The 20,903-nt window shown below is 42.1% G+C and overlaps 1 protein-coding gene across 1 annotated transcript; it reads right to left on the bottom strand.

Annotated features, from left to right (window-relative positions):
* Positions 1 to 1,821: 1,821 nt before the first annotated feature.
* LOC311128160 (stAR-related lipid transfer protein 7, mitochondrial-like) lies at positions 1,822 to 20,231 on the bottom strand. Its single transcript, XM_084160146.1, has 8 exons — positions 19,194 to 20,231; positions 18,773 to 18,942; positions 12,084 to 12,133; positions 11,584 to 11,694; positions 5,190 to 5,272; positions 4,958 to 5,057; positions 4,754 to 4,838; positions 1,822 to 3,820 (listed from the first exon to the last, which is right to left on the bottom strand). Exons 1-8 carry the CDS (start codon positions 19,652 to 19,654, stop codon positions 3,654 to 3,656), a joined length of 1,227 nt encoding a protein of 408 aa, XP_084016272.1. The 5' UTR covers positions 19,655 to 20,231; the 3' UTR covers positions 1,822 to 3,653.
* Between the last annotated feature and the right edge of the window lie 672 nt (positions 20,232 to 20,903).

Here is a 20,903-nt window from a genome sequence, read left to right as displayed (position 1 = left end):
TGGCTAGATTATTTTGGAAAAGGAGAAATGCTCACTAACAGGGATATAAACATTTAACATATAATTTTAGAGAAAAAATGCTTTTTGTGCATGTAACATTTCTGCGATATTTTATTTCAGCTCTTGAAACATGGGACCAACACTTTACATGTTGCGTTTATATTTTTGTTCTGTGTATTTCAATATAACTATTTTACATGAAGTCAACCCTCACCTGGAGATCAGGACCATCCGATTATTCTCCATATCAACATTTTAGCGACGAACATAAACATAATCCCTCGAGTACATGGGATACTGTGGGAAGATAATCCAACAAATCAAAAATACAATAGAAATGTAGGATATGATCTCTTGTTGCCATCATCCAGGAAGGAGCAGCTTGGCATTGCAGGAGTAAACCGCACACAACTGAAAGGAATGAATCCTAGGTAAAATTCTTGTTATGCGGGCCCAAAGGGACAGGATGCGCTGATGAAGACAATGGCACTGCACTAGCTAAAGCATGCGAGCTAGACAATGATACGTTGTAAAACCTAGTATTTCATTACTTGTTAACATTTAAGCATTTCATTTCAATGCATTTCTAAAGGCTTTTTCATAAAAGTTATAGTGTAACCAAAGATAAAGGCAAAATATAATGTATTTCAAATGGATTTATTGAATCTGATTAGTTGCTCCATTTCAACATGGAATCATACAATGACAACTAACTAGATTTTCCTTTTCTTTTCAATCAATTCCTTTTACACAATTTCAAAAGGAATCAACTTCTGGAAATCATATCCAAGGTGAGGTGATATATAGGTGTCCAGAAAGAAAAAGTAACAATTCTCATACAGTAGTATTTCAATATAGAAACCACAGTTTCTTTTGCTCAGCATACATCTCGTACAGTAGCTCTACAACTGACCATCTCAAAACAAAAGCTCAATTAGAGGCAATTAATTTCCTCTTACACATACAACATATCAAACACAGTTAAATACTGCTGACAGAACAGTATTTTTTCCCCCCCAGACAGAAAACAAGTGTGTTTATCACAAAGATAAGAGTAGGCAAACGATCTTCAGACTTCATGGGAGTAAGTTACTTTAAAGGGATGGTTCGGGATTTTGGCAATAAGGCCCTGTATCTACTTCCCCAGAGTCAGATGAACTTGTGGATATCATTTTTATGTCTCTGTGTCCAGTATGAAGGAAGTTAGAGTTTGCTAGCAAATGCTAATGCTAACTAGCACAATGACTGGAAGTCTATGGTTATCTTATAGCATGTTAGTAGATACCCATTGACTTCAAGCCATTGTGGGACCCAAGGAATTAAACAAAATTACCCTTACCATAGTTCAATACATTTAAATGCCATATTTTGAATCAGTGGTGTAAAGTACTTAAGTAGTACTTTAAAATATTTTTACTTAAGTCGTTTTTTGGGGTATCTGTACTTTACTATTTATATTTGACTAGTTTTACTTTTACTTCACTACATTCCTAAAGAAAATTATGTACTTTTTACCCCATACATTTTCCCTGACACCCAAAAGTACTCATTACATTTTGAATGCTTAGCAAAACAGGAAAATGGTCAATTTCAAGAGAACATCCCTGGTCATCCTACTCCGTCTGATCTGGCGGATTTTCCTTTTGATACTTAAGTATATTTTAGCAATTAAATGTACTTCTGATACTTAAGTATATTTAAAAACCAAATACTTTTAGACTTTTAGTCAAGTAGTATTTTACTGGGTGACTTTCACTTGAGTCATTTTCTATTAAAAAGGTATTTTTACTTTTACTCAAGCATGACAATTGGGTACTTTTTCCACCACAGTTTTTAATGAACTTGTACATTTCTAACTCAGTATTGGTGAACTACCAACAAACTGCAGTCACGCATGTACTGTATACTGGAACCATAAATTCATGAAACTTTCAATGGAAAAAAATACCTGATTTAACCAATATCAGTAACACAGACACAAAAAATAAATATAATACAGAAACGGGTGTTAATTCAATTGTACCAGATTGTCAGGCTGTAAATAGAGAATTCACATGTTGTGTTTATCTAATCGCACAGAGCCCACATTCATGCCCTTTTGTCCATCAGAAGGAACTTACTGAGTCAGAAAAATTGCTAATATATCAAAGACTGAAGAACACTTTAAATATATTAGACATACACACACAAGGATGCAAAGGGCACATGATGTTACTAAACACTTGCCTTCCAAAGCTCATCAGTAATAGAAAATGTGTTGTACTACTACAGTTAGGCTACTTTCACTGTGAAGGTACAGTAACACAAACATCTTCCTGTGGTGCAAACTATCAAGCACTGTTTTAATAATGTCTGTTCCTTTACTTTGAACTTTGTTCTCAGGATGATGTAGTTATTCTGTCATCGTCATGGGGCAGCAGGTAGCCTAGCGGTTAAGAGTGTTGGACCAGTAACCGAAAGGTCGCTGGTTCAAATCCCCGAGCAGACTAGGTGAAAAACATCTGTCCATGTGCCCTTGAGCAAGTCATTTAAGTCACTCTGGATAATGTAAATATCCATTCCATTGAAATGCAGATAGTCAGGTGGCACAAGAACACACATGCTTATTTTTTATATAATTTTTGGATCAGGGCATATATAACATTGTCGAGTGGAGGGGAACTGCAATGCAAATTAAACAAAAAACATCAAGAGCATTTGCCCCATAGAGGATTTTGCGGTTGCCATAAGGCACCTTGTGGACAGGAAGACACTGGTAATCTTCAGAAGGCTGTTAGAAGTGACGTGACCTGGCAGTTTAAAACACTCACACAGACAAGACGTAACGGACAAAGAAGTGAGAAACCTCAGTTCTGCAGAGAAAAACATCACTAATCCCATAACGTGAAAAAGAGACCACAAGAGCCCTTAAATCCACTCATCTGTGGAAGTCAATATGCCAGGGCATTCAGCTACAAAGCATGTTCCTTAAGTTCCTGATATCACAGCGTGTTTATTTATAGATGTTCTTCTTTCTCTGTTATATAAAATAACTATGTATGTATGTATTTATGTAGCTAAGCTTTTACAGCGAGCTATTTCAGTGTGGATGTGGCCAAATAAGGAACACAAACAAGGTGGCTGGAAGAAACTAGTAGACATGGTGGATGGAGCGAGAAACAATGCTTTGGCAACATCATCTCTATAGGGGTAGTATTTTTGGTGCAGTCTCGCTAGTTGGTGCAGCAGCAAGTTAGCAAAAGGAGGCATAATGGACACCTCTCCCCTCAGGATGTTAGCTGTCTAGCACCATTGTTTCAAGGCAGAAAGCTCCAATGGAAATTCTCCTGGCAGAAAAAGGGGATTATTTTCTCCATAGGGCTCAAACGCTCGTCGGTACCGTTTAAGCTTCTCATGACTATTATGTTATCAATAGGGCTGTGACGGTCATGGAATTTTGGATGAAGGTTATTGGTCAGCCAAATGACCGTGGTCACCATTATAACCACTCAAATAGCAACAGTATAGCACGAGTACTGCATATCTTCAACGTATGTATATTCAAGCTTCATTTGATATCCTGTCACCCATTGTGTCCAAAAGCTTGTGTTTTGAGGGTTGTTGTATGCGAGCAGGTGCAGGTTACTCTCCCCACCCCTGCTAAAAAGTGTCCCTTAGGCGTAGATGTGCCCAGGGCGCGTGTTGTCCCCAAGCCGGTCCTGGCTGAGCTGGTGCTTGGTGTCGTTGGACTTTACGACGCTGGCATAATCATAGATCCCTACCTCCAGGTTCTTAGCCCTCAGGGCTGCAGTATGCAGTTTCTCCAGAAAGTCAGGCATACCTATGAGTGAGGAGGGCAAAAGCTGATGACCAGGATAACATACAACCACGGGGCAAACATTTACATTTACATTTTTAGTCATTTAGCAGACGCTCTTATCCAGAGCGACTTACAGTTAGTGAGTGCATACATTATAAAAATTTACAAAATCATACTGGCCCCCGTGGGAATCGAACCCACAACCCTGGCGTTGCAAACGCCATGCACTACCAACTGAGCTACATCCCTGCCGGCCATTCCCTCCCCTACCCTGGACGACGCTGGGCCAATTGTGCGCCGCCCCATCGCGGCCAGCTACGACAGAGCCTGGATTCGAACCAGGATCTCTAGTGGCACAGCTAGCACTGCGATGCAGTGCCTTAGACCACTGCGCCACTGGGGAGTACAAACCACACTCATATGATGGCAGCGGAAACTGCAGACCTCAATGACCTACTTTTTTTATTTTAATTTGATTGAATACCCTAACCTAAGGTGACTCTCCATCCAGATAAAAGTAAATCAGACCAAGAAGCAAAGCAGTGAACTACAATATCAGCAGATCAAGTTGTGGTTCATGTTGAAGAATCAGCCAATAACTGTAGCCCAGCTACCGCAGGCTTAAAAAAAAACTATCCCTGGTCAATATAATAGTTTTGCATAGTTAGTGGCTGCATTTGATGGAAAGATCACCGGGAATTGATGGTTCCTTTTGTGCCGTACTGCCCTTCAGTGAAGCACTCCTGCTGTGTCGCTTCAGGGAAATATCTGACACCATGTATGGACAGTACGTACATTTACTATGAACAGATGGCAGTCCATTTGAATAAGGAGGGCTGTTCCTGTAAATATCCCAAATCTTTTGTTAGATATTCTAACAATTACTACATCCAGTTTACACTTGGGAATAATCATTAAGCTCAGTGAAGAGAAACCAGGAGAATGAGAGCTCACCACTGGACACCATCCAGCTCACACAGTAGCGGGGAAAGGCGGTCTGAGGGTCGTCGCTGTAGGTCAGAAGGTAGTCAAAGCCATTCTGTAGGACAGGACGACATGACAAGGTCAGACAGTGTAATCTAACAAGCATAGAACAAAATCTTACCCTATGGTGACGTATGATAATCTATGTTGTCTTATGATACCCTCTCTATTCACCTCATCAAAGGACTTGTGAGGGCGAATGACCATCTTGGACTGGTATGAGTGGACTCTGACGTAGTCCTGAGTTTCTGGGACTCCAGGATGCTGAACCGCTCTAAATGGCACAAAAAAAAAGGGATAGAAGGGAGAAGAGGGAGAATACAAATTAAAAGGATAGGAAAAGAAGACCTCATGTAATGCACATATGTATTTCAATAGAACTATTTTACGTGAAGTCAACCCTCACCTGGAGATCAGGACCATCAGATTATTCTCCATATCAACATTGTAGCGACGAACATAAACATAATCCCTCGAGTACATGGGATACTGTGGGAAGATAATCCAACAAATCAAAAACACAATAGAAATGTAGGATATGACCTCTTGTTGCCATCTGTGACCTACGACACAGCCCTTTTTCAGGGAAACATCGCTTTCGCTTCATAAAATACAATACTGCAGCAGTTCCCAAACTAGGGGTCACGACCCATGTGGGGTCACCTGATATGAAAATGGGTTCACGGGAGAATTTCCAGGTAGTGTGTGTGTGTGTATATATATATATATACAGTGGGGAGAACAAGTATTTGATACACTGCCGATTTTGCAGGTTTTCCTACTTACAAAGCATGTAGAGGTCTGTAATTTTTATCATATGTACACTTAAACTGTGAGAGACGGAGTCTAAAACAAAAATCCAGAAAATCATATTGTATGATTTTTAAGTAAATAATTTGCATTTTATTGCATGACATAAGTATTTGATACATCAGAAAAGCATAACTTAATATTTGGTACAGAAACCTTTGTTTGCAATTACAGAGATCATACGTTTCCTGTAGGTCTTGACCAGGTTTGCACACACTGCAGCAGGGATTTTCGCCCACTCCTCCATACAGACCTTCTCCAGATCCTTCAGGTTTCGGGGCTGTCGCTGGGCAATACGGACTTTCAGCTCCCTCCAAAGATTTTCTATTGGGTTCAGGTCTGGAGACTGGCTAGGCCACTCCAGGACCTTGAGATGCTTCTTACGGAGCCACTCCTTAGTTACCCTGGCTGCGTATTTCGGGTCGTTGTCATGCTGGAAGACCCAGCCACGACCCATCTTCAATGCTCTTACTGAGGGAAGGAGGTTGTTGGCCAAGATCTCGCAATACATGGCCCCATCCATCCTCCCCTCAATACGGTGCAGTCGTCCTGTCCCCCAAAGAATGATGTTTCCACCTCCATGCTTCACGGTTGGGATGGTGTTCTTGGGGTTGTACTCATCCTTCTTCTTCCTCCAAACACGGCGAGTGGAGTTTAGACCAAAAAGCTCTATTTTTGTCTCATCAGACCACATGACCTTCTCCCATTCCTCCTCTGGATCATCCAGATGGTCATTGGCAAACTTCAGACGGGCCTGGACATGCGCTGGCTTGAGCAGGGGGACCTTGCGTGCGCTGCAGGATTTTAATCCATGACGGCGTAGTGTGTTACTAATGGTTTTCTTTGAGACTGTTGTCCCAGCTCTCTTCAGGTCATTGACCAGGTCCTGCCGTGTAGTTCTGGGCTGATCCCTCACCTTCCTCATGATCATTGATGCCCCACGAGGTGAGATCTTGCATGGAGCCCGAGACCAAGGGTGATTGACCGTCATCTTGAACTTCATCCATTTTCTAATAATTGCGCGAACAGTTGTTGCCTTCTCACCAAGCTGCTTGCCTATTGTCCTGTAGCCCATCCCAGCCTTGTGCAGGTCTACCATTTTATTCCTGATGTCCTTACACAGCTCTCTGGTCTTGGCCATTGTGGAGAGGTTGGAGTCTGTTTGATTGAGTGTGTGGACAGGTGTCTTTTATACAGGTAACGAGTTCAAACAGGTGCAGTTAATACAGGTAATGAGTGGAGAACAGGAGGGCTTCTTAAAGAAAAACTAACAGGTCTGTGAGAGCCGGAATTCTTACTGGTTGGTAGGTGATCAAATACTTATGTCATGCAATAAAATGCAACTTAATTACTTAAAAATCATACAATGTGATTTTCTAGATTTTTGTTTTAGATTCCGTCTCTCACAGTTGAAGTGTACCTATGATAACAATTACAGACCTCTACATGCTTTGTAAGTAGGAAAACCTGCAAAATTGGCAGTGTATCAAATACTTGTTCTCCCCACTGTATATACATATACACACATACACTGCTCAAAAAAATAAAGGGAACACTAAAATAACACATCCTAGATCTGAATGAATGAAATAATCTTATTAAATACTTTTTTCTTTACATAGTTGAATGTGCTGACAACAAAATCACAAAAATTATCAATGGAAATCAAATTTATCAACCCATGGAGGTCTGGATTTGGAGTCACCCTCAAAATTAAAGTGGAAAACCACACTACAGGCTGATCCAACTTTGATGTAATGTCCTTAAAACAAGTCAAAATGATGCTCAGTAGTGTGTGTGGCCTCCACGTGCCTGTATGACCTCCCAACAACGCCTGGGCATGCTCCTGATGAGGTGGCGGATGGTCTCCGGAGGGATCTCCTCCCAGACCTGGACTAAAGCCTCCGCCAACTCCTGGACAGACTGTGGTGCAACGTGGCGTTGGTGGATGGAGCGAGACATGATGTCCCAGATGTGCTCAATTGGATTCAGGTCTGGGGAACGGGCGGTCCATAGCATCAATGCCTTCCTCTTGCAGGAACTGCTGACACACTCCAGCCACATGAGGTCTAGCATTGTCTTACATTAGGAGGAACCCAGGGCCAACCGCACCAGCATATGGTCTCACAAGGGGTCTGAGGATCTCATCTCGGTACCTAATGGCAGTCAGGCTACCTCTGGCGAGCACATGGAGGGCTGTGCGGCCCCCCAAAGAAATGCTACCCCACACCATGACTGACCCACCGCCAAACCGGTCATGCTGGAGGATGTTGCAGGCAGCAGAACGTTCTCCACGGCGTCTCCAGACTCTGTCACGCGCTCAGTGTGAACCTGCTTTCATCTGTGAAGAGCACAGTGCGCCAGTGGCGAATTTGCCAATCTTGGTGTTCTCTGGCAAATGCCAAACGTCCTGCACGGTGTTGGGCTGTAAGCACAACCCCCACCTGTGGACGTCGGGCCCTCATACCACCCTCATGGAGTCTGTTTCTGACCGTTTGAGCAGACACATGCACATTTGTGGCCTGCTGGAGGTCATTTTGCAGGGCTCTGGCAGTGCTCCTCCTGCTCCTCCTTGCACAAAGGCGGAGGTAGCAGTCCTGCTGCTGGGTTGTTGCCCTCCTACGGCCTCCTCCACGTCTCCTGATGTACTGGCCTGTCTCCTGGTAGCGCCTCCATGCTCTGGACACTACGCTGAAAGACACAGCAAACCTTCTTGCCACAGCTCGCATTGATGTGCCATCCTGGATGAGCTGCACTACCTGAGCCACTTGTGTGGGTTGTAGACTCAGTCTCATGCTACCACTAGAGTGAAAGCACAGCCAGCATTCAAAAGTGACCAAAACATCAGCCAGGAAGCATAGGAACTGAGAAGTGGTCTGTGGTCACCACCTGCAAAACCAGTCCTTTATTGGGGGTGTCTTGCTAATTGTCTATAATTTCCACCTGTTGTCTATTCCATTTGCACAACAGCATGTGAAATGTATTGTCAATCAGTGTTGCTTCCTAAGTGGACAGTTTGATTTCACAGAAGTGTGATTGACTTGGAGTTACATTGTGTTGTTTAAGTGTTCCCTTTATTTTTTTGAGCAGTATATATATATATATATATATACACACACACACACACACACACACAGTGATGGAAAAAAGTATTATCCCCTGCTGATTTTGTACGTTTGCCCACTGACAAAGAAATGATCAGTCTATAATTTTAATGGTAGGTTTATTTGAACAGTGAGAGACAGAATAACAACAACAAAATCCAGAAAAACACATGTCAAAATTTTTTGAAATTGATTTGCATTTTAAATGAGGGAAATAAGTATTTGACCCCTCTGCAAAACATGACTTAGTACTTGGTGGCAAAACCCTTGTTGGCAATCACAGAGGTCAGACGTTTCTTGTAGTTGGCCACCAGGTTTGCACACATCTCAGGAGGGATTTTGTTCCACTCCTCTTTGCAGATCTTTTCCAAGTCATTAGGGTTTCGAGGCTGACGTTTGGCAACTCGAACCTTCAGCTCCCTCCACAGATTTTCTATGGGATTAAGGTCTGGAAACTGGCTAGGCCACTCCAGGACCTTAATGTGCTTCTTCTTTAGCCACTCCTTTGTTGCCTTGGCCGTGTGTTTTGGGTCATTGTCATGCTGGAATACCCATCCACGACCCATTTTCAATGCCCTGGCTGAGGGAAGGAGGTTCTCACCCAAGATTTGACGGTACATGGCCCGTCCATCGTCCCTTTGATGCGGTGAAGTTGTCCTGTCCCCTTAGCAGAAAAACACCCCCAAAGCATAATGTTTCCACCTCCATGTTTGACGGTGGGGATGGTGTTCTTGGGGTCATAGGCAGCATTCCTCCTCCTCCAAACACGGCGAGTTGAGTTGATGCCAAAGAGCTCCATTTGTCTCATCTGACCACAACACTTTCACCCAGTTCTCCTCGGAATCATTGAGATGTTCATTGGCAAACTTCAGATGGGCATGTATATGTGCTTTCTTGAGCAGGGGGACCTTGCGGGCGCTGCAGGATTTCAGTCCTTCACGGCGTAGTGTGTTACCAATTGTTTTCTTGGTGACTATGGTCCCAGCTGCCTTGAGATCATTGACAAGATCCTCCCGTGTAGTTCTGGGCTGATTCCTCACCGTTCTCATGATCATTGCAACTCCGAGGTGAGATCTTGCATGGAGCCCCAGGCCGAGGGAGATTGACAGTTCGTTTGTATTTCTTCCATTTACGAATAATCGCACCAACTGTTGTCACCTTCTCACCAAGCTGCTTGGCGATGGTCTTGTAGCCCATTCCAGCCTTGTGTAGGTCTACAATCTTGTCCCTGACATCCTTGGAGAGCTCTTTGGTCTTGGCCATGGTGGAGAGTTTGGAATCTGATTGATTGATTGCTTCTGTGGACAGGTGTCTTTTATACAGGTAACAAACTGAGATTAGGAGCACTCCCTTTAAGAGTGTGCTCCTAATCTCAGCTCGTTACCTGTATAAAAAGACACCTGGGAGCCAGAAATCTTTCTGATTGAGAGGGGGTCAAATACTTATTTCCCTCATTAAAATGCAAATCAATTTATAACATTTTTGACATGCGTTTTTCTAGATTATTTTGTTGTTATTCTGTCTCTCACTGTTCAAATAAACCTACCATTAAAATGATAGACTGATCATTTCTTTGTCAGTGGGCAAACATACAAAATCAGTAGGGGATCAAATACTTTCCCCCCCCCCCCTCACACACACACACACGGTCAAAAGTTTTAGAACACCTACTCATTCAAAGATTTTTCTTTATTTTTACATTGTAGAATAATAGTGAAGACATCAAAACTATGAAATAACACATATGGAATTATGTAGTAACCAAAAAAGTTAAATGAAAATAGATTTTATATTTGAGGTTCTTCAAAATAGCCACTCTTTGCCTTGGAAGAGCACATTGGGACGGACCTACTTCCCAATCCGTTTGACTGTGATCCTGGCTCAGCTGAAATGCCGGTAAGTCAAATCAAACAGCTGATTGAGCTGTCATGTGACCAAATGCTGCAGACAACACATTCACGTATCACTACGGAGGAGTTTTGGTTCCCGACTCAAAGGGAATACCCTGCCGTCTCCATCTGAGCATTAATGCCGCGTTCCAAACAACTGGGAACTCGGAAATCTCTGACTTACGATTTCAGTGCGTTCAAGACAACTGGGAACTCTGAAAGAAACGTGCTCCAACTGGAAAATATATATTTGAACGGTCATCAACTCAGAATTCCAACTCAGGAACTCGGGCCTCTTTCTAGAGCTCAGACTTTCTGACCTAAAGATCACTGACGTCATGATTTCACCTCGTATTTTTCAGAGTTCTCAGTTGTCTACCCTTCACTAGCTCATATCTGTGTGAAGCTGGATTCAGTGCTCTCGTCTGCATTAAAACCAGATATATTGATCCAGCTTGGATGTGACAGCAGAAATTAGGTGTGCACTGTCAACTACGCCCCCTGACTTTGAGAAGCTCCGACGCGACATGCATCAAGCACACCCATCTCATCAGTGGTGGTGAGATAAGAGACATTACGTCAGACTAATTTGCAATTGACTGCACCACATTAAAAGTATATGATTGTGAGTAGAGAAGACAATCAGAAATACTGTTTGAATGTTTTTCAATTGACAGCCATAGCCTCAAATAAAAAGTAAACATTGGATGTTAATTACATCATTTTTTTCACTTTGGTGGGGTCAGCAGACTTTTTAGATATCAAAATGGGGTCGTGGGACAAAATAGTTTGGGAACTCCTGCAACACTGTATGCTTGCAAGTATCTGTAATACTCAAATTGAGAACATCATGAGCAAGGCAAGAACATGCAGCACTCACAACAGTCTACAGATGTTACTTTGTAACATCAGAGAGAAGGCATATTACAAGTGCATGACTTTGATGATAAGCACGAGTTCCGCATTTCTAGTGTGTGAGTTGGCAGGGGAAACTTACAGGGAAATGTGTGGCCCAGTGCACAACCTCTGAGCCGGTGTTGACGTCCCTGTCCACTACCTCCAGCTTGAGAACCAGAGCATCCCACTTCTTCCTGTACTCTGTGTCCAACTGGGGCAAAGGTTAGAGCATGAGACAAGAGAGGAGCAGAGGTGTAATATAGCACACACATACAACACATAGAGCTACATACTTGCACAAAAACCTTACACTCCACCAAGCGCAGTTGGGTAAACAGACATGTACAAAACAACAAGAGCTAAATATGGGCATAGACACTCAAACGCAAGAGGAGCGTATGAATATACAAGGAATCTGGTGCTGAATCTACACACAAGTCACTTGTACAGTGACACCACACATTTTTCTACAGAATAATTTCTCAACGGGTTCATTAAAATCACTAAAAAGCTTCGTCTTGCACACAAATGTGTTTTTTTTTGCATTTAAACCTAATTTAGCAATTTAGACAGTTAGCATAAAGGAAACTAGCTTAGTACCTGAACATTGAAGAACTGTCTGGGGGTGACATCGTTATAAGAACCCAAAACTGTGAAAAGATAAGAGGGAAAGGGGTCTTAATGATGACACTAGGGCTGTCCCCGACTAAAAAAAAATATTGGTCGACCAAAAGACATCTGTTCTTTCGACCAATCGATTGGTCAACATTTTTAAACGTGTATTTTTCCATATATAGACACATCAAATCTTGTTGGTCCCATACACGTGTTTAGCAGATGTTATTGCTGGTGTAGCGAACTGCTTGTGCTTCTAGCTCCGACAGTGCAGTAATATCTAACAATTTCACAACATATACCCAATACACACAAATCTAAGTAAGGAATGAATTAAGAATATATACATATGGACGAGCGATGTCAGAGCGGCATGGACTAAGATACAGTAGAATAGTATAGAATACAGCATATACATATGACATGAGTAATGCAAGATATGTAAACATTATTAAAGTGACTAAGATACTGTAGAATAGTATAGAATACAGTACATACAGTGAGGGAAAAAAGTATTTGATCCCCTGCTGATTTTGTACGTTTGCCCACTGACAAAGAAATGATCCATCTATAATTTTAATGGTAGGTTTATTTGAACAGTGAGAGACAGAATAACAACGAAAAAAATCCTGAGAAATGCATGTCCAAATTTTTATAAATTGATTTGCATTTTAATGAGGGAAATAATTATTTGACCCCTCTGCAAAACATGACTTAGTACTTGGTGGCAAAACCCTTGTTGGCAATCACAGAGGTCAGATGTTTCTTGTAGTTGGCCACCAGGTTTGCACACATCTCAGGAGAGATTTTGTCCTACTCCTCTTTGCAGATCTTCTCGAAGTCATTAAGGTTTCGAGGCTGACGTTTGGCAACTCGAACCTTCAGCTCCCTCCATAGATGTTCTATGGGATTAAGGTCTGGAGACTGGCTAGGCCACTCCAGGACCTTAATGTGCTTCTTCTTGAGCCACTCCTTTGTTGACTTGGCCGTGTGTTTTGGGTCATTGTCATGCTGGAATACCCATCCACAACCCATTTTCAATGCCCTGGCTGAGGGAAGGAGGTTCTCACCCAAGATTTGACGGTACATGGCCCGTCCATCGTCCCTTTGATGCGGTAAAGTTGTCCTGTCCCCTTAGCAGAAAAACACCCCCAAAGCATAATGTTTCCACCTCCATGTTTGACAGTGGGGATGGTGTTCTTGGGGTCATAGGCAGCATTCCTCCTCCTCCAAACACAGCGAGTTGAGTTGATGCCAAAGAGCTCCATTTTGGTCTCATCTGACCACAACACTTTCACACAGTTCTCCTCTGAATCATTCAGATGTTCATTGGCAAACTTCAGACGGCCCTGTATATGTGCTTTCTTGAGCAGGGGGACCTTGCGGGCACTGCAGGATTTCAGTCCTTCACGGCGTAGTGTGTTACCAATTGTTTTCTTGGTGACTATGGTCCCAGCTGCCTTGAGATCATTGACAAGATCCTCCCGTGTAGTTCTGGGCTGATTCCTCACCGTTCTCATGATCATTGCAACTCCACGAGGTGATATCTTGCATGGAGCCCCAGGCCGAGGGAGATTGACAGTTCTTTTGTATTTCTTCCATTTACGAATAATCGCACCAACTGTTGTCACCTTCTCACCAAGCTGCTTGGCGATGGTCTTGTAGCCCATTCCAGCCTTGTGTAGATCTACAATCTTGTCCCTGACATCCTTGGAGAGCTCTTTGGTCTTGGCCATGGTGGAGAGTTTGGAATCTGATTGATTGATTGCTTCTGTGGACAGGTGTCTTTTATACAGGTAACAAGCTGAGATTAGGAGCACTCCCTTTAAGAGTGTGCTCCTAATCTCAGCTCGTTACCTGTATAAAAGACACCTGGGAGCCAGAAATCTTTCTGATTGAGAGGGGGTCAAATACTTATTTCCCTCATTAAAATGCAAATCAATTTATAACATTTTTGACATGCGTTTTTCTGGATTTTGTTGTTGTTATTCTGTCTCTCACTGTTCAAATAAACCTACCATTAAAATTATAGACTGATCATTTCTTTGTCAGTGGGCAAACGTACAAATTCAGCAGAGGACCAAATACTTTTTTCCCTCACTGTATGTAATTAAGGTATTTCAGTTTTTTATTTTTAATACATTTGCAAAAATTTCTAAAAACATGTTTTTGCTTTGTCATTATGGAATATTGTGTGTAAATTGCTAAAAAAAATAAGATTTAATCAATTTTAGAATAAGGCTGTAACGTAACAAAATTTGGAAAAAGTCAAGGGGGCTGAATACTTTCCGAATGCACTGTATATGCACTGAGCTTGTCTGATGCTTTAAGCGAACTGTTTGATGAAATAATGAAGACACACAAATGACTAGAGGGAGTCCGACCACAATTGATTTGATTGTGCTGGGCCGGGCTCAGACTTGCTGCGTTGTGTTAAAAAAGAGGACAGCGAGTGACTGTGACTAGCACCCGTTGTCTCTCTCCTCCATGGTGCAGCGACCATCACAGAACATCAACAGTGTGTATCGCACAGTCCGTGTTGCTGAAGCTGCAACATAATTACAGCCATTTCTGACTGAAAAGTTGTTACTGAAATCCCTAATTTGTTTAGGAAAAACATTCCCTATTCCCTCAACCCATGCGCTTTACGTGACACATGTATGCATCGCATGCACGTGACCAATAGGGTCTGACCTATAGCATATCATAATCACATTAATAAATTGGTTATAGCAAATTCTGAACACTAACAGCAAAATGGATGCAGATGACGTGACAAATAAACTCGAAATGGGGGAATGTTTCCTGGTTGCTCAGGAGGTAAAAGGGGAAATCAGATGTGTGGAATAAATTTGACTATTTGTGGAAAATACTGGAGATCAAGGAAAAGTAGGTAAGGAGCAAGCGCTGGTTGCCAAACAGGTGCTGTTAGATTACAATATAACTTCTGACTGTTTGGAACAATGTAAACAACACTAAATAAGCGTACCAGAGAGTCTGTTGTAACGTTTGTTTGCAAATCCTTTATTACAGCAAAGACTAAAAACAGTTGCATTCATTCGTGAATGCAATTTCCGAAATGGAACAGTTTGGGACCATTTATTGTTTACGCTAATTATTCAATGGTCACTTTGTTATTTTATTTAAAAAATGAAAATACTTGACTGCAATTCAAATCATGAATGACTCGTATGCTGTGCGATGACATGAACGAAAAAAGTATTGATTGATTGATAGATACAGTAGCCTATCGAATTATTGAAATACAAGCCTAAGTAAGTTACGGTATAAAGAAAAAACAGGATGTGCTCTTAGGCCTACACCTCAATGGTGGTTATACAAGGCTGCTATACACAACCTACTAATGATAGTGACATTACTTATTATTATAATGATGATCATCAAGGAAAAAGGAGGGTTATTATTATACAGTGAGGGAAAAAAGTATTTGATCCCCTGCAGATTTTGTACGTTTGCCCACTGACAAAGACATGATCAGTCTATAATTTTAATGGTAGGTTTATTTGAACAGTGAGAGACAGAATAACAACAACAAAATCCAGAAACACGCATGTCAAAAATGTTATGAAGTGATTTGCATTTTAATGAGGGAAATAAGTATGACCCCTCTGCAAAACATGACTTTGTACTTGGTGGCAAAACCCTTGTTGGCAATCACAGAGGTCAGACGTTTCTTGTAGTTGGCCACCGGGTTTGCACACATCTCAGGAGGGATTTTGTTCCACTCCTCTTTGCAGATCTTCTCCAAGTCATTAAGGTTTCGAGGCTGACGTTTGGCAACTCGAACCTTCAGCTCCCTCCACAGATTTTCTATGGGATTAAGGTCTGGAGACTGGCTAGGCCACTAAAGGACCTTAATGTGCTTCTTCTTGAGCCACTCCTTTGTTGCCTTGTCCGTGTGTTTTGGGTCATTGTCATGCTGAAATACCCATCCACGACCCATTTGACGGTACATGGCCCCGTCCATCGTCCCTTTGATGCGGTGAAGTTGTCCTGTTCCCTTAGCAGAAAAACACCCCCAAAGCATAATGTTTCCACCTCCATGTTTGATGGTGGGGATGGTGTTCTTGGGGTCATAGGCAGCATTCCTCCTCCTCCAAACACGGCGAGTTGAGTTGATACCACAGAGCTCGATTTTGGTCTCATCTGACCACAACACTTTCACCCAGTTCTCCTCTGAATCATTCAGATGTTCATTGGCAAACTTCAGACGGGCCTGTATATGTGCTTTCTTGAGCAGGGGGACATTGCGGGCGCTGCTGGATTTCAGTCCTTCCCGGCATAGTGTGTTACCAATTGTTTTCTTGGTGACTATGGTCCCAGCTGCCTTGAGATCATTGACAAGATCCTCCCGTGTAGTTCTGGGCTGATTCCTCACCGTTCTCATGATCATTGCAACTCCACGAGGTGAGATCTTGCATGGAGCCCCAGGCACAGGGAGATTGACAGTTATTTTGTGTTTCTTCCATTTGCGAATAATCACACCAACTGTTGTCACCTTCTCACCAAGCTGTTTGGCGATGGTCTTGTAGCCCATTCCAGCCTTGTGTAGGTCTACAATCTTGTCCCTGACATCCTTGGAGAGCTCTTTGGTCTTGGCCATGGTGGAGAGTTTGGAATCTGATTGATTGATTGCTTCTTTGGACAGGTGTCTTTTATACAGGTAACAAACTGGGATTAGGAGCGCTCCTAATCTCAGCTCGTTACCTGTATAAAAGACACCTGGGAGCCAGAAATCTTTCTGATTGAGAGGTGATCAAATACTTATTTCCCTCATTAAAATGCAAATTAATTTATAACATTTTTGACATGCGTTTTTCTGGATTTCTTTGTTGTTATTCTGTCTCTCACTGTTCAAATAAACCTACCATTAAAATTATAGACTGATAATGTCTTTGTCAGTGGGCAAACGTACAAAATCAGCAGGGGATCAAATACTTTTTTCCCCTCACTGTAAATATAGTTTCTGACTATTTGGAACAGTGTAAACACTAAATAAATTATAAATAATACCAGAGAGGCTGGTCTAAAGAAAAAAAAGTGTAAAGCCTTTATTACATCATCCATATACACTACCTGTCAAAAGTTTGGACACACCTACTCATTTATATTTATGGAAGCTACAATCTATCTGCAATATTGAAGCTGATCTAGCCCCTAAGAAATATATATACAGTACCAGTCAAAAGTTTGGACACACCTACTCATTCAAGGGTTTTTCTTTATTTGTACTATTTTCTACATTGTAGAATAATAGTGAAGATATCAAAACTATGAAATAACACATATGGAATCATGTAGTAACCCAAAAAGTGTTAAATCAAAATGTATTTTATATTTGAGATTCTTCAAAATAGCCACCCTTTGCCTTGACAGCTTTGCACACTCTTGGCATGCCCTCAACCAGCTTCACCTGGAATGCTTTTCCAACAGTCTTGAAGGAGTTCCCACATATGCTGAGCACTTGTTGGCTGCTTTTCCTTCACTCTGCGGTCCGACTCATCCCAAACCATCCCAATTGGGTTGAGGTCGGGGGATTGTGGAGGCCAGGTCATTGATGCAGCACTCCATCACTCTCCTTCTTGGTCAAATAGCCCTTACACAGCCCAGAGGTGTGTTGGGTCATTGTCCTGTTGAAAAACAAATGATAGTCCCACGAAGCCCAAACCAGATAGGATGGCGTATCGCTGCAGAATGCTGTGGTAGCCATGCTGGTTAAGTGTGCCTTGAATTCTAAATAAATCACAGACAGTGTCACCAGCAAAGCACCCCCACACCATAACACCTCCTCCTCCATGCTTTACGGTGGCAACTACACATGCGGAGATAATCCGTTAACCCACACCACGTTTCACAAAGACACGGCGGTTGGAACAAAAAATCTCAAATTTCGACTCATCAGACCAAAGGACAAATTTCCACCGCTCTAATGTCCATTGCTCATGTTTCTTGGCCCAAGCAGGTCTCTTCTTATTATTGGTGTCCTTTAGTAGTGGTTTCTTTGCAGCAATTCGACCATGAAGGCCTGATTCCCCTCTGAACAGTTGATGTTGAGATGTGTCTGTGACTTGAACTCCATGAAGCATTTATTTGGGCTGCAATTTCTGAGGCTGGTAACTCTAATGAACTTATCCTCTGCAGCAGAGGTAACTCTGGGTCTTCCATTCCTGTGGCGGTCCTCATGAGAGCCAGTTTCATCATAGCGCTTGATGGTTTTTGCGACTGCACTTGAAGAAACATTCGAAGTTCTTGAAATGTTCCGTATTGACTGACCTTCATGTCTTAAAGTAATGATGGACTGTCGTTTCGCTTTGCTTATTTGAGCTGTTGTTGCCATAATATGGACTTGGTCTTTTACCAAATAGAGCTATCTTCTGTATACCACCCCTACCTTGTTACTACATGATTCCATTTGTGTTATTTCATAGTTTTGATGTCTTCACTATTATTCTACAATGTAGAAAATAGTAAAAATAAAGAAAAACCCTGGAATTAGTAGGTGTGTCCAAACTTTTGACTAGTACTGTAGATGATGATCATGGCAAAAAGAGAAGATCTACATCAATGGGTTGATGAAATACCATATATTCACAAAGAAAAGGTTTACTGCATGTTCTGGGTGTCAACAAAGATGTGTGATAATGCAGGCTGACCTCTGTATTCACACATATGGCTTCCCTCAATTGGCCTCCTCCACACTTTGAAATTCTTCTTCTCCATGACAACCTCCCAGCCTGTCTCCACCTGCCCTGCAGCCTTCTCCTTCTCTGAGGATGCACTCAGATTCCTCACTGTCTCCAAAGCTTGTAGCTCTAGTCCACACCTTTGGAAGTGAGCAGGGTTAGAGTTCTTACCACAACAAGCAACATGTATTGGTGTTGCTGTATATACAGGTTCTAAACACTAAACATGCGAAGCATTCTGCCTGCTTTCACATTACAGGACAAGGTTGAAGCAAAGGTAGGCCTAACTTTCTACACCTGGGCAAATCACAGTGTACAATGTGGCAGAGTACAATTATATGCACAACAATATGTTTCTCCTCTAGAATTGTAAGTAACAGCATGTCGCTACCTGTGTAGTTCTTCATCCCGAACCTTCTCGTCCTCCCACAGGAAGACACCGGCCAGTGCAGCCACAAGCTTCGCAGTGGAAGCGTGCTTGCTCTGGAGTCGACGCCATATGCTTCCTACCAGGGTCCACCTAGTTCGCTCTGAGTACAGGTTTGCGTAAAGCTCTCCAATCTGATAAGCGCGTCGAAGCCTCTGGCCTGTCACAAAGCTACAATGGTTGGCAAAAATTGATAGCAGGTCTTGCTTCTTATTGTCAGACGCCACTTTTTTACTGGTACCCACCCCCGATCTCTGGAGCCATGATAACAACAGGCCTATGCGTCGTCCCATCCATGTCGTGGTTTGAGATTTGCCATTACTCTTGCCAATTCCCTGTCTCAGTGTATAACTGCTTTGAAGCCTAACAGCACATACACTGATTTCACTTATTCTTATAGGCCGCCGTGGTATAGACTGAAACATGTTGCTGGTTGTGCAAGAATAAGTTCGACAACTAGAAGTGACAGCTAATTAAAGCAAGTGCACGGTTATTAATTAACTTTCTATCACGCGCGATATGTGGTGTATTTGGAACACTTGTTACCAACAATGTCAATTGTGACGCTGTCAGTATTGATGGCAAATTAACTAACTACGAATCATTTATAAAATATGAAGCAAACACTGCTAAAAATGCAGATTGCTCTACCGTTAGGTGGTTATGTAACTAGGTTGTTAACTTAAAGGCCTAAGAGATGACAACAAAGTATCAACCCAGGTCTCAAACTGTATTTGACATTAGCTTGCTAGCTAACGTTAGCTAAACTACGCAAGACAAGAGCACTAGCTATCTAACGTACCATGGAACCGATGGTATTTGAGCGACAACAGGCATAATGTACAGTTTGTGAATAGTCGTATAAACCTCTATTGTTTTTAATTTTCGTCCATTCGGTTCAATTATTAGCTAACTCACAATTTTAATCGTACTTTCAACTCCGTGCAATAACCAGCATCACGTTTTTCTTACACATCGAAGTCAGTCGACATGATGGCCGTCCCTAGTTACCACATCCACAAAGTCATAATCACGGCTAAACCCCGCCTATTTCTACAATTTATCTTCTTAAAATCTGATTTTAAACCTAATAGTAATCTTAACCACACTGCTAACCTTATGTCTAATTTTAAAATAAGACCAAAAAGTTAATTTATTTTTTCATAAATTTTTAAGATATAGACCATTTTGACGTTGTGGCTGTGGTAACTAGTGACAACGGATAAAGAGCTTGTTCACGCCAATGGGGTTCAATCCCGGATAGCACTAACCAATAGGGTTCCCACCCCTCCTCGAGAGTACCCTCCTTATTTGGATAACACAATTCTTATTGGTCACCTATCATTGCGGTGCAATTTCATTTGCAGTAGTTGGTGTCAATCTTTTGATTAGCCACTAGCACTTTAAGTTGGGATCCTGACGTCATTCTGCCGTAACGGACCACGATAAAGGTTTAATAAAAAAAGGGTAAAAGAAGCAGTCATCTGCTCTGACTCCAGTGCAGCACTGATGAGCTTAAATTCATGTGTGTCTCAAAGCAGACAGGATGTATTTTATGAGGTTTTGCAGTGTTTGTACAGATGGGGGTATTTGTGATGCTCCTCTGGGTACCAGCTCATGTGGGAGTAGAGGGGAATGAGGAAGTGGATATTATTGCCAAGCAGGCTTTTAAAC

Source organism: Coregonus lavaretus (genome assembly GCF_964263955.1).
Source record: "Coregonus lavaretus genome assembly, chromosome: 4".
NCBI lineage: Eukaryota > Metazoa > Chordata > Actinopteri > Salmoniformes > Salmonidae > Coregonus > Coregonus lavaretus.
This window is presented reverse-complemented; position numbering and strand designations above follow the sequence as displayed.

What these genes read in the sequence shown, in the direction of transcription:
- LOC311128160 (XM_084160146.1), bottom strand. Translation starts at nt 19,654, where the DNA reads ATGTTTCAGTCTATACCACGGCGGCCTATAAGAATAAGTGAAATCAGT. An exon ending in ACTGGGCCACACATTTCCCT is followed by an intron (nt 5,273 to 11,583) that starts GTAAGTTTCCCC and finishes ATCTTCCCACAG; the next exon opens with TATCCCATGTACTCGAGGGA. An exon ending in GAGCTGGATGGTGTCCAGTG is followed by an intron (nt 3,821 to 4,753) that starts GTGAGCTCTCAT and finishes CCTCACTCATAG; the next exon opens with GTATGCCTGACTTTCTGGAG.